General features: G+C 43.1%; 1 protein-coding gene across 1 annotated transcript; it reads left to right on the forward strand.

The window, feature by feature from the left end:
• Positions 1-12,214: 12,214 nt before the first annotated feature.
• LOC105034694 (cytochrome b561, DM13 and DOMON domain-containing protein At5g54830) lies at positions 12,215-15,427 on the forward strand. Its single transcript, XM_010909941.4, is given in 3 exon segments — positions 12,215-12,917; positions 12,919-14,191; positions 14,194-15,427. Coding segments are annotated over 3 exon segments (2,859 nt in total). The 5' UTR covers positions 12,215-12,290; the 3' UTR covers positions 15,153-15,427.
• The last annotated feature ends 1,207 nt before the right edge of the window (positions 15,428-16,634 follow it).

Genomic DNA, 16,634 nt, shown 5'->3' on the forward strand with positions numbered 1-16,634 from the left:
ATTAATTAATTAGATTAATTAATATTTTTACTGTAAAATAGTAATTTTAAAAAAGTTTTAAAATTACATTTTACCACTGTACTGAATTTTCTCCACAAATGGTATCAGAGCGGGTTCTTAGATATAATATATATATTTGCATGCGTAGATTAAGTTGTAATCTAAAAGTTTAAAATTAAAATTAAAATTTAAATTTAAATTTTAAATTTAAAATTTAAAATTTAAAATTAAAAATTTAAAATTTAAAATTTAAAATTTGTTTGAAATTTCAAATTTGAAATTCAAAATTTAAAATTCAAAATTTAAAATTCAAAATTTAAATTTAAAATTTGCTTGAAATTTGAAATTCAAAATTAAAATTTAAAATTTAAAATTTAAATTTTAAAATTGGTATATTTAGATATACTTGATCCAAGTAATAAGTAATCGAATTGGGTTGGTTGCCATGGCCATCCGATCATAGGAGAAAAGTAGGGTTTAAAGGCCCTCTCTTCCCATTCGATGGGGTCTCTATAGCGGTAGGGGTGCCGATATGATTATATCTCATGCAGATGAAGTAGCGAAAGGAATATTCATGATTTATTTTGATTGAGTTATTTTCTGTTATGTAATTAGCAATAGATTGCTATTTATGAAATATGCTGATATATTTGTGTAATAAGTCAACATATTTGTTGAACAGAAAATAAAACCTTTCAAATTTAAAAATTATTTTTAAAATACCAAACCCTGACCCATCAGCCAAATACTTAATTAAAAAAATTAAGTGTTGTCTAGTAGGTCTAGAATTGTAATTAAGACATAAGACAATTGCATAAATTTGTGGTCAATGGGTTAGATGGATTAGATCCATAATTAGGTTAGACCTAAGGTTAGCTTAAAGAAATGGACTAAATTAGAGTAATTGGTCAAATCTAATCAAAAGTTGAATTAGATTAGGTCAAGGATACTCTAGACTCAACTCCAATAGTTGTAGTTGAATTGGTCCATGTCTTTAACTAGACCAAGATGGACTTAATTCATGGCTACGCGGTGGAACCCTATTTACTAAGTTGATCAAATTAAAACTAATGAACCGATTGGTGTCTAAGGTAAGTTTGGCAGTTTGACCAGTATTTTTAAGCGGGAGCTACTCGCAGTGATTCGATCTCTGACGAGTTAATGGCTTATCCCCACCACTGATCTCACTTACCTGGCCAACCTGGTGAATTAGGTTTTGATTAGATCACTTGGTGATTAGGGCTCACCCATGTCATTAGGTAAATCAGTTTGACTGATTTAGGTGCTCCTAATGCCAGCTTTAAGTAAATCTTTTTAATCTGACTTGGTGAAGTCAGTGGGAGGATTGAAATTGGCTAGATATTTTCTTCTCTTCGATTCTTTAATAAAATCCTCAAAAATTATTAGGTCTTAAAAATGATTAAGTTATATTGATAACTAAATCATAGCCTTCCATTAAGTGAGTGATAATGAGTCCATTAGTTTAATAATCATTGGAGGCCCAAAGGCCTGGTGCTTATTGACTAATGAAATTATCATTCATAGTATGAAAATTTGGTTTGAGTCTTTCTGATGGTGGTTAGGTTGGCCGACCAAAGTCGGGCTTGATCATTTATTGTCCGATTCACCAAATCAAATCATGTTAATGGTTGGACCTAACCAGATTTTTTCAGTGGAGGCCAAAGCCTACTGATTAGGTTCTGGGGCAAGATTAATTACTAGAAGTTGTTTAGAGAAACAACTAGTTATGAACCTACCCATAGATGCACATGGGTTAACCAACCAAAGTTGGACTCGTGTGTAGTCTGTGTGGATTCTAGTACCCACTAAAGAATTAAAGTAATTCTTCGAATTGGAGGTTGAGGCTACCAATTCATAAAAATACTGGGAGAAATTTAGACTAAAGTCCAAATCTTTAGTATTAATAATTTATGTACTAATATAGGTCTGATTTTTCTTTATGCAGCTATGGCCACTACCCTGTCGCTCCGGTCATTATTAGATAATGACAAGCTCATGGGACCTAATTTCGATAGCTGGTATCAAAATTAAAAATCATCCTTGAGCATGAGCGGATCCTTTATGTAGTAACGGATCTGCACCTGAGGAGCCAGTCCTGAATGCTAGAGGGACGGTCCGAGACACTTACCAGAAGTGGCTCAACGACCGCACCAACGTCCGGTGCATAATGCTGCGGCAATGAATGATGAGTTTAGTCGCAGGTTTGAGAACGTCCAGCCACAGGAGATGCTTCAAATGTTGAACGACTCTTTTGGCATGCCTGACGACGTTGAAAGGCACAAAACTAGTTGTGCTATTTTCAATGCTCGGATGAGGAATGGAGCCTCAGTCACTGATCATGTACTGTACATGATCGAAACGATTGAGCACCTAAGTAAACTGGGTTTTTCCTTGCACGAGCAGCTCGGTAAGGATGCGATCCTTAATTCTCTGCCCAAGTTCTTCCTCCCTTCCTTACTCATTTTCGAATGACAAAGCCTGCAATGAACTACCACGGCTTGTTGGGGTTGCTGCAGAACTTTGAGAAGGATCACCAGCTCCATAAGAAGTCGGTGAATGTTGTGGGAGGGTCTTCTTCTGGTCGTCGACCCTTTAAGAAAGGGAAGAAGAACAAGAAGAAAAAGAATAAGAAGGTGCAGCTGCATGCTGGGACGTCTGACAGGGTCAGACCAAGAAGCGCAAGCCCGACCAGAGCCAGGCGGAGTGCTTCTTTTGCAAGAAGCAGGGGCACTGGAAGAGGAACTATCCTCTATACATTGCCTCACTGGACCCGAACAGGCCAAAGAAGAAGCAAGGTACTTATATGATAATACCTTGCAACTTTTTCATTTGTGATACTACTGCCTGGATATTGGATATCGAAAGTCCTTATCATATTTGCAATTCGATGCAGGGTCTGCAGGTCAGTAGGAGATTTGATAAAGGCGAGAGGTTCCTGAACGTTGGAGATGGAAGCAAAATTTAGTTCTAGCATTAGGAATCATGAACTTTGTAATCAATTCTCGAAATATAATTCTGAGTGAATGTCACTATTGTCCAAGCTTTTTATTAAATATTATTTTCGTAGGCCTTTTGGCCATGAACGGTTACCAATTTTTAATAAAAGAAAATGTTTGCAATATCATTTTGAATGGTGTTACAATATTTATTGGACAACTTTATAATGGAATTTACTTTTTATCACAACCTGTTAATGTGGTTCAAACCTCCGATAAATCCCTAGAATAGATAATGTGTTAGAAGTCTACTTTGGCACTGTAGGCTAGGTCATATCAATAAGAACAGGATAAACAGGTTGGCTCAAGAAAGAATTCTTGAAGTAGGTGATTGTGAATCACTTCCAACCTGTGAGTCCTATCTTCTTGGTAAAATGACCAAGTCACCTTTTACTGGAAAAGGTGAGCGAGCTAGTGAACTCTTGGGTTTGGTACATTCTGATGTATGTGGACCCATGAGCACAAGTGTAAGAGGTGGATATTTCTACTTCATAACCTTCACAGATGAACTATCGAGGTATGGGTATATCTATTTAATGAAGCATAAGTCGAGTCATTTGAAATGTTCAAACTATTCCGAAATGAGGTACAAAAATAATTGAAAAGTGTATTAAAACTCTTCGATCTGATCGAGGAGATGAATACTTTTCCAATATTTTTCTAACATATCTTGGGGAGAATGGGATTCTCTCTCAGTGGACATCTTCTGGAACACCACAGCATAATGGTGTGTCTAAAAGGAGGAATCGGATCTTATTAGACATGGTTCGATCCATATAGAGTTTGCTGGTCTGCCGATCTCCTTTGGGGATATGCGCTCGAATTGGCTTGTTACCTTCCAAATAGGGTTCTGAGTAAATCTGTAACCAAAATGCCATACGAGATATGGATAGGATGTAAGCCAGTACTCTCGCACCTTAGGGTTTGGGGGTGTCCGACTTATGTTAAACGTTTAATTACGGACAAGCTTGGACCTAGGTCTGACAAGTGTAATTTTATAGGATACCCAAAAGAGACCAAAGGGTATTACTTCTACCTAGATGATGAGCAAAAAGTATTTGTCAGCCTTAAGGCAATCTTTTTGGAAAGAGAGTTCCTTGGTGAAGGGACTATTGCCTCTAAGGTCGACTTGATGAAATTCGACAGGTGAAAAATTCGATGCAAGTTGTTGAACCTAAATCGGATTTGATTAGATCAGATCCGGAGCCCATTGTTCAAGCACCCTTAAGATGATCTGGTAGAGTACCACGTCAACCAGACAGATACTATGGTTTCTTGGTCTGGGACGACGATCCTATCGAACATGATGAAAATGATGAGGATCCGATCACCTACATGGATGCAATGCAGAGACCCGACTCTGAGAAATGGCTAGAGGTCATGAAATCCGAAATGGAGTCCATGAAGGTCAACGATGTGTGGACATTGATTGACCCATCCGAAGGAGTAAAACCCATAGGGTGTAAGTGGATCTTCAAGAGGAAGAGGGGCGCAGACGAAAGGTGGAAACCTATATAGCCCGTCTGGTTGCCAAGGGATATCGTCAACATTATGGTATAGACTATGATGAGACATTTTCTCCTGTGGCAATGCTCAAATCCATTAGGATTATGCTTGCGATAGCTGCCCATCTGACTATGAAATCTGGCAGATGGATGTGAAGACAGCTTTCCTAAATGGAGAGCTGGACGAAGAGATGTATATGATACAACTTGAAGGATTCACATCCACAGATGAGTCTAAGGTGGCAGACTACAGAGGTCCATTTATGGACTTAAGCAGGCATCCCAGAGTTTGAACATACGTTTTGATAGGACGATCAAGACGTATAACTTCGTTAAGAACGGAGAAGAGTCCTGCATTTATAAGTGGGCTAATGGTCCAATAGTAGTATTTCTTGTATTATATGTGGATGACATTCTCTTAATGAAAATGATATCCCTGCATTACAGGGAATAAAGATTTGGCTGTCGTCACAGTTCTCCATGAAGGATCTGAGAGAAGCTTCCTACATCCTAGGGATGAGGATCTATAGGGATAGATCTAAAAGGTTGCTTGGTTTATCCCAGTCTACGTACATAGATACTATGCTGAAGAGGTTCAGCAAGAAAAATTTAAGAAAGGCTATCTACGATAGGCCATGAATTTCTCTCTCAAAGAGGGATTGTCCGACAACACCTCAAGAGAGAGAGCGTATGGATAGGATTCATATACTTCGACAGTGGGATCTATCATGTACGCCATGACATGTACACGACTAGATGTGGCATACTCACTAGGGTAGTGAGTAGATACCAATTTGATCTAGGAGAGAATCACTGGAAGGTTGTTAAAACCATCCTGAAGTATTTAAGAAATACTAAGGACCAATGGCTTATTTATGGTGAATCGACTTGAGACTTATAGGGTTTACAGACTCTAGTTTTCAATCTGATCATGATGACAGCAAAAGTGTGTCGGAATTTATTTTTATCTTAATGGTGGGGCTATCTGCTAGAAGGGTTCCAAGCAACACACAGTGGCTGATTCAGTTTGCGAGGCGAAGTATGTCGCTGCATCAGATGCTGCCAAAGAAGCGGTGTGGCTGAAAAAATTCATCACCGAGCTCGGAGTAGCACCCTCCCTTGTTGGTCTAGTTCTGCTCTACTGTGACAGCTCTGGAGCCATTGCTCAGGTGAAGGAACCCAAGGCAACCAGCGGACGAAGCATATTCTGCGCCGCTACCATCTCATCCGAAAAATTATGGATCAAGGTGACGTCGACCTTCAGAAGATCGATGGAAAAAAGAACCTGACCGACCCATTCACTAAAGACATTGCGGTGAAGGAGTTCGATGACTACAAGTCGAAGATGGGTATTAGATACTGCACCGATTAGCTTTAGGCCAAGTGGGAGATTGTTGGGAATAGTGTCCCAAAGCCAATCGTTAGCCTGTTGACGGTTGTGCTCATTTTTGTATATGTACATGAATTATGAATTAATAAAAATTATTTTGATATTTTTCATCATAAAATATTTCATCTTCTAATGAACTCCTATGTTGTGGTGAAGTCCTTAGGACTATTTAGACTCGATAAAGGAGGATTTGTCGTTTAGTCCTTAAATCTGTTCGCGATCAAATGATACGTTGTTACCAAGGACGACAACGTTTATCAAGCATAGGTCGTTGTGTGCCATATAGGTTGGTTGTCCTCTTAACCAATGAGTGTGGAGACACTGGTATGGCATACAGATGAGATGTAAGGTACATCTGCACTGAACGTGACCGACTCCGAAGCTATTTCTGCTGTCAAGATTTGCTCCAATGGAATATGGGTATAAATATCCCTCCGACCTGAGACCGCCATGATGACTTGCAAGCAACTCACTGCACTTAGGCACTGGACTATCTGAATTTCTAATTCAGTGACGGAAGGCTGCTGGGTGTAGTCAAGTACTTGACTTGTCGGTGCGTGTGTCAAGATGGGATTGACCACTCCAGTTTAGGAGCTGTGTACAGTCGTGTTTCAATTTAGCAAAATCTTAGTCAGGGTAGTCTTTGTGAGGAGTCACAGGACTGTTTGAGTTGAGCACGATTCGGATGATCTAATCAGGGTTGACAGTTTAACCCTGAGTCATCCTAAACATAGAGGTCAAAAGGATGAATTATATAGTAACCATATTCACATAGGTTCTGAGTGTTGCGATTGGACTATTCGACCTATCCGATCGTCGGGTACCATTGCTAGATGGTCACTTCGATTAGTACAGGAATTGGTTCCTGTGCTACCGACTTAGGTTCGAACCTGGGGTCACACACATTAGAGTTCCTATCTGATCTGATGGCTGATGAAGAGTCCTAATGCTCTGGACTATGAGTCCTATGTGTCTGAGACTCTGTGATCGAGAATCAGGATTCTCTGATCATGAGTCCCACACATTTTGGGTACGGGGTCAAGAGTCCCACTGGTTTGGGACTCTTCGATCAGGGTTATATATCGATGAATTCTGATGCCTGATTACCCATCGGATTTGGACTCAATATTTATGAGAGGTTTAATTAGTGATTTGATTACTAATTAACTCAATTTGATTGAGTAATTATTTTTGGATCAAGTCCAATTGAATTGGATTCAGTTGGATTTGACCCGATTAGGTTAAAAGTTGACCTAATCGTCGAGATGGTTTGGTCTCTGATTTGATCAGGGGTTGGGCTTAATCAATTCCTGATTTGATTAAGATTTTATTGAGCCTAATTAAGCCTAATTAAGTTAGATTTAAATTAGTCTAATTGGGCCTACCTTATTTGGTTCAATTAGGTTGGTTTAAATAATGAAACCACCTTGACCCATTCTCCCTGCACCACCTCACTTCCACTGCGCCCATTTGAATTTATGAGAAGGAAGTTCTCATAATTTTTTCTCACGCAAAACCCTCCTCACGTCCTACTTTAGTGCACCAAATGAGTGGATAAGGATGATTGGTTGGCCATTCAAATTCAAAACAAAGTTTGAATTTGAATGAGCAACCAATCTTAGCGCCTTACCTTATCCTCTTTTAGCGCCCCATTTATTACACGAAAAAATATTTCTCATGAAATCACTCATGCACAAATTAAACCACGCCCTCCTCTTCTCACGCCCTTAGTGGATAGGGATAAATTAGTTTCCATTTGAATTCAAAATTTGATTTGAATTCAAATGTGCAATTACTCATCTTTATCCTCTCACGTGGATAAGACGTTTGACATTATTTTAAAAGGAGGAGAAAGTGGGGCGTGTGCAAGAAATTTTTTGAAAGAAAATCTGGGCGTGAGAAATCCTTGTGTGCAAGGTGAAGGTCTATATCCTTCGAGAGAAAAAGAAAGAAAAGAAAGAAAAAGTGTGCGCAGGGTTTCAGTGAGTTCTTCAGGGTTTCAGCCTGGAGTTCGGGAAGTAAGAAGGTGAGCTACGAGTGTCGTGAGCCCACCAAATTTTAGAGAGATCTTCAACATTTTTTCAAGCACGTCTGCTGATGATCTGGAGCATCCAAAGAATCGACAGACATCGATCGAAGAAGTTCGATCAGCATCGGCCGTCAAAAGAGCTCTACAACGAGCTAGCACTCGTGAGGAGTCGATTAGATCGGAGCTTCGTGTGGACGATCCGTAGAGGTCAGACACCTGTGTGGCTACATCGAGATGATCAGACTCTCCCGACGGTAATCAGATTACGACAATCTACTATCCGCACAAAGGTATTGTGTTCTGAACACATTACAGTAAAGTATTTAATGTTCAAATTCGAATTTCAAATTTAAATGCATGCATTCTATATATCATATTTAGATCCTAGTGTAGGATAAATTCTTATTAATTAATTAAATTAATTAATAATTTTCACTGTAAAATAGTGATTTTGAAAAAATTTTAAAATTACCATTTTACCCCTACACTGAATTTTCCCACACGGCTTCCCCACCACACTTCGCAAAGCTGTCAGGGCCTGGTACTCTGACCTCCACTCAGAAAGTATCCACTCCTTCAGACAGCTCGAGCATTCTTTCGTGGCCCATTTCAGCACCAGTCGGAAGCCGCCGCGAACCTCAGACAGTCTTTTCTCCCTCAAGCAGGGAGAAAATGAGACTCTACGACACTTTGTGGTCCGGTTCAACACGGCCACACTTGAGATCCGGGACCTCAACGAAGACATGGCTATCTCGGCCATGAAGAGGGGACTAAGGGGGTCTCGGTTCACCTATTCCTTGGACAAGACCCTCCCCCGAACGTATGCCGAATTGCTGGAGCGCGCATACAAATACATGCGCGCGGACGAAGGAGCTTCCGACCAGCGCCTGATCAAGGACACGGGTCAGAAGGAGAAGCAGAAGAAAAATCGAGCTCCTGCTAGACCCAGCGGGCCCCATCGATGACGGGTCTCACCCCGATAACAGAGTCTGAGACCGATGCATCGTAGGTATGACTCCTACACCCCTCTCCCCGCTCCTCGTGTGCAGATCCTGATAGAGATCGAAGGAGCGGAGTATCTACGATGGCCTCGATCTCTGAAGGCAAAGGGTCTTGACCAACGTAATCCGATCGCCGATCTACGACGGCCTCGGCCTTTGAAAGCAAAAGGCCTCGACCAACACGGCTCGATCGTCGATCGTCAAATCAATGGCTCGATCATCGATCGTCGAACCGACGGCCTCGCCTCTGAAGGCAAAAGGGTCTCGACCAACATGGCTCGATTGCCGATCACCGAATCAATGGCTCGATCATCGATCGTCGAACCGACGGTCTCGCCTCTGAAGGTAAAGGGCCTCGACCAACACGGCTCGATCGTTGATCATCGAATCAACGGTTCGATCATCGATCATCGAACTGACGGCCTCGACCTCTGAAGGAAAAGGACCTCGACCAACATGGCTCGATCGTCGATCGCTGAATCAACGGCTCGATCGTCGATCGCTGAATCGACGGCCTCGACCTCTGAAGGCAAAAGGGTCTCGACCAATGTGGTTCGATGCCGATCGTCGAATCAACAGCTCGATCACCGATCGCCGAACCGACGGCCTCGACCTCTGAAGGCAAAAGGGCCTCGACCAATATGGCTCGATCGTCGATCATCAAATCAATGGCTCGATCATCGATCGTCGAACCTACGGCATCGACCTCTGAAGGCAAAAGGCCCCGACCAACACAGCTCGATCGTCGATCGCCGAATCAACAGCTCGATCACCGATCGCCGATCGACGGCCTCAGCCTTTGAAGGCAAAAGGGCCTCAACCAACGTAGCCCAATCGCCGATCGTCGAACCAACGGCTCGATCGCTGACCAACGTGACTCGATCGTCGATAGTCGAATCCACGGCTCGATCGCCGATCATCGAATCGATGGCCTATGCCTCTGAGGGCAAAAGGCCTCGACCAACGTGGCTGGCTAACTTGCCGACTTAGCTTTGACTAAGAGCGACAAAACGCCAAGACGACTGTAGTTCGACTTGCGACATACCGACTTGGTCACGACCGATCGAAGGATATTCGGCTTGCCACCGTTTATCATACGTCCTGACGTGCATGCCCGACCAAGGGCCGGACAATGGATATTCGACTTGCCATTGTTATCCTATCCGAATACGTCGGACGTTACTCGACTATCGGATACGTCGGATGCTACTCGACTATCAGACTCTACGGGATGATCGTGTCATGCTACGTTCGGAGGTTGGCCGACCTCCGACCCGACGTGCACGCTCGACCTATAGTCGGACGACCGACATCGGATCGTTCGTTGATGCGATCGCCAGAGTTGGGGCAAGACATGACGGAAAATCACTCCTTTCGCTCGAAGCCGTCGCCCACGTGTTCACACGAGCCAACACGACATCGGACCAGGAGTGGGGGGGGCAACTGTTGGGATATACCGACTGACCCCCATATGCCGACTTACCCTCGGACCGGTCTGACCGACACCGACGGATGACTCCGACGGACGACCCCGACGGATGACTCCGACCACGCCCGACTCTACCGACCGCATCGACCGACGACTACCGACAGTAGCTGCCGATATTATCCGACTGAAGGAGTCTCGATCGGGCAACCCATTTCGTTCCCGACTAGTCGAGCGGCGGAGCTTAGATTACCAACTCACTGTCGGATGGGGGTGGCAGCCGACGTCCGACTACCGCAATACGCCAAACCAACCGACGGTGTCCCGGGTCTTCACCCGACGTCCCGCAGCTAAATACCGACGTATGGTCGGTGGCTCCCCAAAATACCATACGACAGCTATGGGCTGCTGTTCTGACAAGGACATGCGGCGTGGCCGCCTGGGGACATCGTCCTACCAAGGACATACGTCAGCCCTATGATTTGACAGCCACGATGACTTGTCAGTCCGTGACGACTCTGACAGCCTCCGACGATTTGACAACTCTCCAGTTGTCTGCGCCATTAATGGCAGGACTACGCCGCGCCCTGCTATAAAACGGGGAAGGCAATAGTGTTGAAGGGAGGTTTTTTCTAAGTTTCTGAGCTCTCTCTCTCTAGCTCTCTCCCGCTGAGCCCCTGATTCTTTTCTACTGTTGCTAATCATCTCTCTGACTTGACCATCGGAGGGTCCCTACCGGAGGTATCTTCGGTCAGTGTGGACTTCTCTTGCAGGTGCTCATTCCCGACGATCAGGCGATGAGGGATTGACCGCAACAGAAAGGAAAACGGAAAATATCTCACTCGATTAGTCTGCACCATTGCAAGAGAGATTAGAAGGTATCAACTAAGTTAGATGGGCATGGAATTAGAAGAGCAAAATATGCAAGGTCAGTCAAGATTGATTTTTAATGAATTGTTTTTAGAATTAATTTTATATTGGTGAGTGTTCGGTGGTTTAGTAAAAGCTTGAGGATGTGGCGGCAAAGACATTGGTTTGAACCCTACATATATTTGGTGAGGGATAAATCCCTTACTTATTAATAAAAAATAATTTTATATTGAATTATGAAAAAATTTTTATGATATAAAAAAAAATATTACTAATTTCATATTGATTGTAAATCAAAAAAATTCTGATTTATATAAGAAGGGATCATCGTTCCCGTATAAAATATTTTGAAAAATAAAATCATGAGACCTATAGATCAGAGTAGACAATACCTTACGTGTTCAGCCATAAACTCTTAACCCAACAAAGATTCAATGCAAAGCTTTCTTTAAAAAGTTATTAGAAATATTGGATTATCATTGCAGAAAAAGGCCTTTTTACTGGGACTCTTTTGGTAAGAAGCTTTTGTTTCTGCAAGTTCTATTATTACAAACACCTAGACTTAACGCTCTCCTAGTTGGAAAGGATAAAATCAGGAAATTATGGGTACCTCACGTGGAAATGGCATGGCTCTATTAAAGAGTGGGCATATAAGTATTTGTAGACACTCGTTTGTTCTGCGCTTAAAACATTTTCATGTCAAATGCGTGTTTAATGTGAATTTTATTTCTCTCTCCATCGCTTGTGAAATAGAAGTACTTAGGCAACGTAAGTCCTTGAACAAAGGACTATTTCCATGTAATTATGATCTAAAGTATCTTGTTTGAATCACCGATAAAGTCCAACATAACAGTCCATCTCCGCGGGTGGGAATGCATACCAATACACCGTCCAGGGAACCACAGAATACCCATTCACAAAACGCATCCAAGCCAACTAGTTTTGACTCCATTGCAAAAAACGGGAAACAAACTTAAGAACTGAGGACTTGGACATTAAAGAAAGAGCGTGGAAGCTTCTCAAATCCGAGGAAGCCGCATTTTCCCACCCGCATGGCCCCAAGCCAACACCTAGTGAGCGGTCCAACTCCAAAGCCAAACCCAACCATCGTCCCTAACGGCTCGTGTGAAAACCTCCCCTTGCCCGAAACCCTAACCCAAGTCACCGATTCCCGATCGAATCGAGCGCCAGATCTCGATCGAGCTCCTCCCATGGCGGAAAGCCCGCGCCTTTTCCTCCTCCTTTCTCTCTTCTCTCTCCTCTCCATCCCCTCCTCCCTCGCCACCGCTGGCTGCCGGAAGAACGCCACCCTCGCCGGCTTCGAGGCCGATCTCGTCATGGTCCAGCACCAGCTCCGCGGCGTCGTCCGGGTGCTCGACGGCTGCAGCTTCTCGGTAATTGAGTTCGACATGCTCGCCGGCTCCGACCAGGTCCGGTGGTGGGGCGCCTCCGGCGACGACTTCCGCAACCTCACCTTGGGATCCCCGATCTCCAACCAGACCCTCAACCGCGCCTTCCGCAACGAGTCCTTCACCGTCCGCCTCTCAGACAACGCCACCTGGGACCAGATCGCCGTCCTCGCCGTCTGGGACCCTGCCACCGCCTCCGACTTCGGCCATGTCGTCGTCGGACCCCCCGGCGCCGACCAGTCCAACGCCCCTGCCCCCGCGCCGTCGTCCATCTGGTTGTGCCACGAAGCAAGCGACGGATCCACCGCCAGCCACGATGTTCGACAACTGCCTCACCCTGTCTCCAAGGTATCGCCTTCGATGGACACTCTCCCCTGAATCCAATTCCATTGATATAGGCTTAGAAGCCGCAGTTGGATCAGAGTATTATATGGCCTTTGGGTGGGCGGCGCCCAGGTCGCCGTCCCCTTCCATGATCCACGCCGATGTGACCGTGGCTGGGTTCACGGAAGATGCCACTCCCATCGCCGAGGACTACTTCATTACTGACTACAGTGAGTGCCTCCGGAGCAAGGATGGCAAGTACAAGGGCGTGTGCCCGGATGCTGTATATGAAGGCTCTGACCCCGCCGTCATGGTGAACAACACCAAATTGGTGTATGGGCACCGGAAGGATGGGGTCTCCTTCATCCGTTATACACGTCCACTGGTGTCTGCGGATGAGAAGTACGATGTATCAGTGAACATGACCGGCAACATGACAGTGATATGGGCATTGGGTTTGATGCGACCGCCCGACACCCTCCGCCCTCACTACCTCCCTCAGAACCATGGCGGCCCTCGCCTCACGACCTATGGGTACTTTGAATTCGATGTGTCAATGAAGGTGAATGATTGCCTTGGGCCACTGGATGCAAAAGACAAGGAGGATCAGGATCTAATCATCGCCAATGCAAAGACACCACTGGTTGTGTCTTCCGGACCTGCATTGCATTACCCGAATCCTCCCAGCCCCACAAAGGTTCTTTATATCAACAAGAAAGAAGCTCCCTTGCTGAGAGTTGAAAGGGGTGTACAGGTGACATTCTCGGTCCAAGCCGGACATTATGTGGCGCTCTACATCACGTCTGATTTTCTCGGCGGGAATGCGACATCTCGGAATAAGACTGAAGTTATTTATGCAGGTGGACCAGAAGCTGAGGGAGTCCCATCCAGCCCGATGGAATTAGTGTGGTCTGTTGATCGGAATACTCCTGACCTAGTTTATTACCATTCCTTATATGAGCAGAAAATGGGCTGGAAAGTTCAGGTGGTCGATGGTGGTCTCTCCGATATGTATAACAATAGTGTTCTCTTGGATGATCAACAAGTTACTTTGTTCTGGACTTTGTCTGATGGTTATATTTCAATGGCAGCTCGGGGTGAGAAAAAAAGTGGATACCTTGCAGTTGGGTTTGGAAGTGGAATGATAAATAGCTACGCATATGTAGGTTGGATAGATGATTATGGGAAGGGCCATGTGAACACCTATTGGATAGATGGAAAGATGCGATGAATGTGCATCCAACTTCTGAGAATCTAACCTATGTGAGATGTAGATCAGAAAATGGCATCATTACATTTGAGTTCACTCGTCCTTTATCACCTTCATGCAGTGGAAGGGTAGAGTGCAAGAATATAATTGATCCAACTACTCCTTTAAAAGTGGTTTGGGCCATGGGCTCCCGATGGTCTGAAGACCATTTGAGTGAGAGGAACATGCATTCAGTCACAAGCAGTAGGCCTGTCAGGGTTCTGTTATTACGAGGATCGGCAGAGGCAGAGCAGGACTTGCGCCCTGTTTTAGCTGTTCATGGATTTATGATGTTTATTGCTTGGGGTATATTGCTTCCCGGTGGAATATTAGCTGCAAGGTACCTGAAGCATGTGAAAGGCGATGGCTGGTACCAATTGCATGTCTACTTGCAGTATTCGGGCATAGCTATTGTCTTACTTGGTGTTCTCTTTGCAGCTGCTGAACTCCAAGGTTTTTATGTCAGTTCAGTACATGTAAAATTTGGTATGACAGCTATGATACTAGCATGTGCCCAGCCAATAAATGCATATTTACGGCCTAAAAGACCAGAGAATGGAGAGGTTGCTTCTTCAAAGAGGATTATTTGGGAATATTTTCATGTTATCATAGGGAGGTCTGCTATTGTGGTTGGACTCGCCGCACTCTTTACTGGAATGAAACATCTGGGACATAGATATAACAGTGAGAATGTTGAAGGGCTTACTTGGGCTCTAATATTATGGGTTTTGGCTGGTGTGCTCTTAGTTATGTACTTGGAATATATGCTTTTTAAGAAAAGAGATAGGAACTCTGTGAGAGGCAATTGGGTGTTGGGAAACAATGAAGAAGAAGATTCAGTCGATCTGCTACAGCCTGACAGAGCTGTTACTAAACCAGAGTCCCATCCATCTGGAATAATGGAGTTGCAGCTTGAACCTCTTAGCAGATAAGGAACATTTTACCATTTTATACCAACACAGACACATTGTATGCTTCAATCCTTGAATTTGTTAATTATAGGGGAAAATGGAGCCATATTGATTGACTACTTCAGAGGATCCTTGCAGTGCAAGGACTTTATCTACTAACGGACCATGGTGCAGGATATCAAAGAATTTGCAACATTTCCGGTATACTGCTGTTGAAGTCTGCACCAGACACATGACTTGTATATGTACACATTTTTGGCATAGCATGAATAGAAACCTGCATTTCAGATAACCAATTCACAATTTGTCTTAGCTCTTATTACTCGGCCAGTGAAAAAATTTCTTGATTTTTGGGTGATATAGATTGCCATGCATGGGAGCATAAATTCAGATGAGCAGCCATCATTATTTTGTTGTCGTCCTTGATCATTGCTTCAGGTTATACTCATTTATTTGAGAAGTGATAGAAGGAATTTGTTCTGTTAAACAGGAGAACTTAAGAGTTTTTCTCTTCTTTTTTTTTTTTTTTCCTAAATAAATGTTCGGCAAAGTTTTCTGCTTTGCACACATTTGCGATTAGCATTGTCTGGATCATATTCCAATACTTACTTTCCAGGGGTTGATGTTTCCCTGATTGAAAGACTTGAACTCTCTTTTATTTTTCATATAATTTTCTGATCAAGTTTCTTGGTGTACCGCTGATAATTTTATACATACGTTTCACTTATATTAAGTGTGGCAGCATATTACTTTTTACATGCTTTTTCTCATAACTATGATTTGGTATTTGCAATTGAGATTTCTTGAATTTAATGGCTGGTTATGGACTATGAATATGCTTGATATATCAAGATTTGTTAGTCTATTTTTAGACTTGATAATACAATATTTTCTTGTTTAGGGAAAAATGAACACAAAATGGATAGAACTCTTGTTTTGCCATTTTGCATAAATAGATCGACATGTAAGTCTTCACTCCTTTAGTTAGCTTGCCAAACAACTGTTTCAATAGGATTCAGTCCAAGAAAGAAGTCTCTGCGTAGAGACATCTCTCTGATCTTCTCAACAATTCTATCAAGAATCTGGCTCCAGTTTTTGCCCATCCATGATGCTACTTGATTTGAGTTGAGACTCTTAACTTGTAAGGGCTTGTTTAGGAACTCGATTGATGGTTCACATAGAGGTGAAAGTTCATTATTTTTTTTGCTTTATGTAGATGGTATGCTGTTTGTTGATTGTGATGTTAAAAAGATTAAAAGTTTAAAAAGAAAGTTGGGCAAGTCTTTTTCTATGAAGGATTTGGAGATGGCTAAACAAATCATTAGCATGAGAATTACTCATGACAAGAAGAGTATAAAATTTTGATGATCTTAAAAGAGTATATCAAAAAGGTGTGAGAGAGGTTCACTATGAGAAAGTCCAAATCAGTATGCTCAGGTCACTTCAAGTTAAGTTCCAAGCGATGTTTTACAAGTAAGAAAAATAAAGAAGAAATTAAGAAGA

The sequence above is a fragment of the Elaeis guineensis genome, chromosome 1 (genome assembly GCF_000442705.2).
Source record: "Elaeis guineensis isolate ETL-2024a chromosome 1, EG11, whole genome shotgun sequence".
Taxonomy (NCBI): Eukaryota; Viridiplantae; Streptophyta; class Magnoliopsida; order Arecales; family Arecaceae; genus Elaeis; species Elaeis guineensis.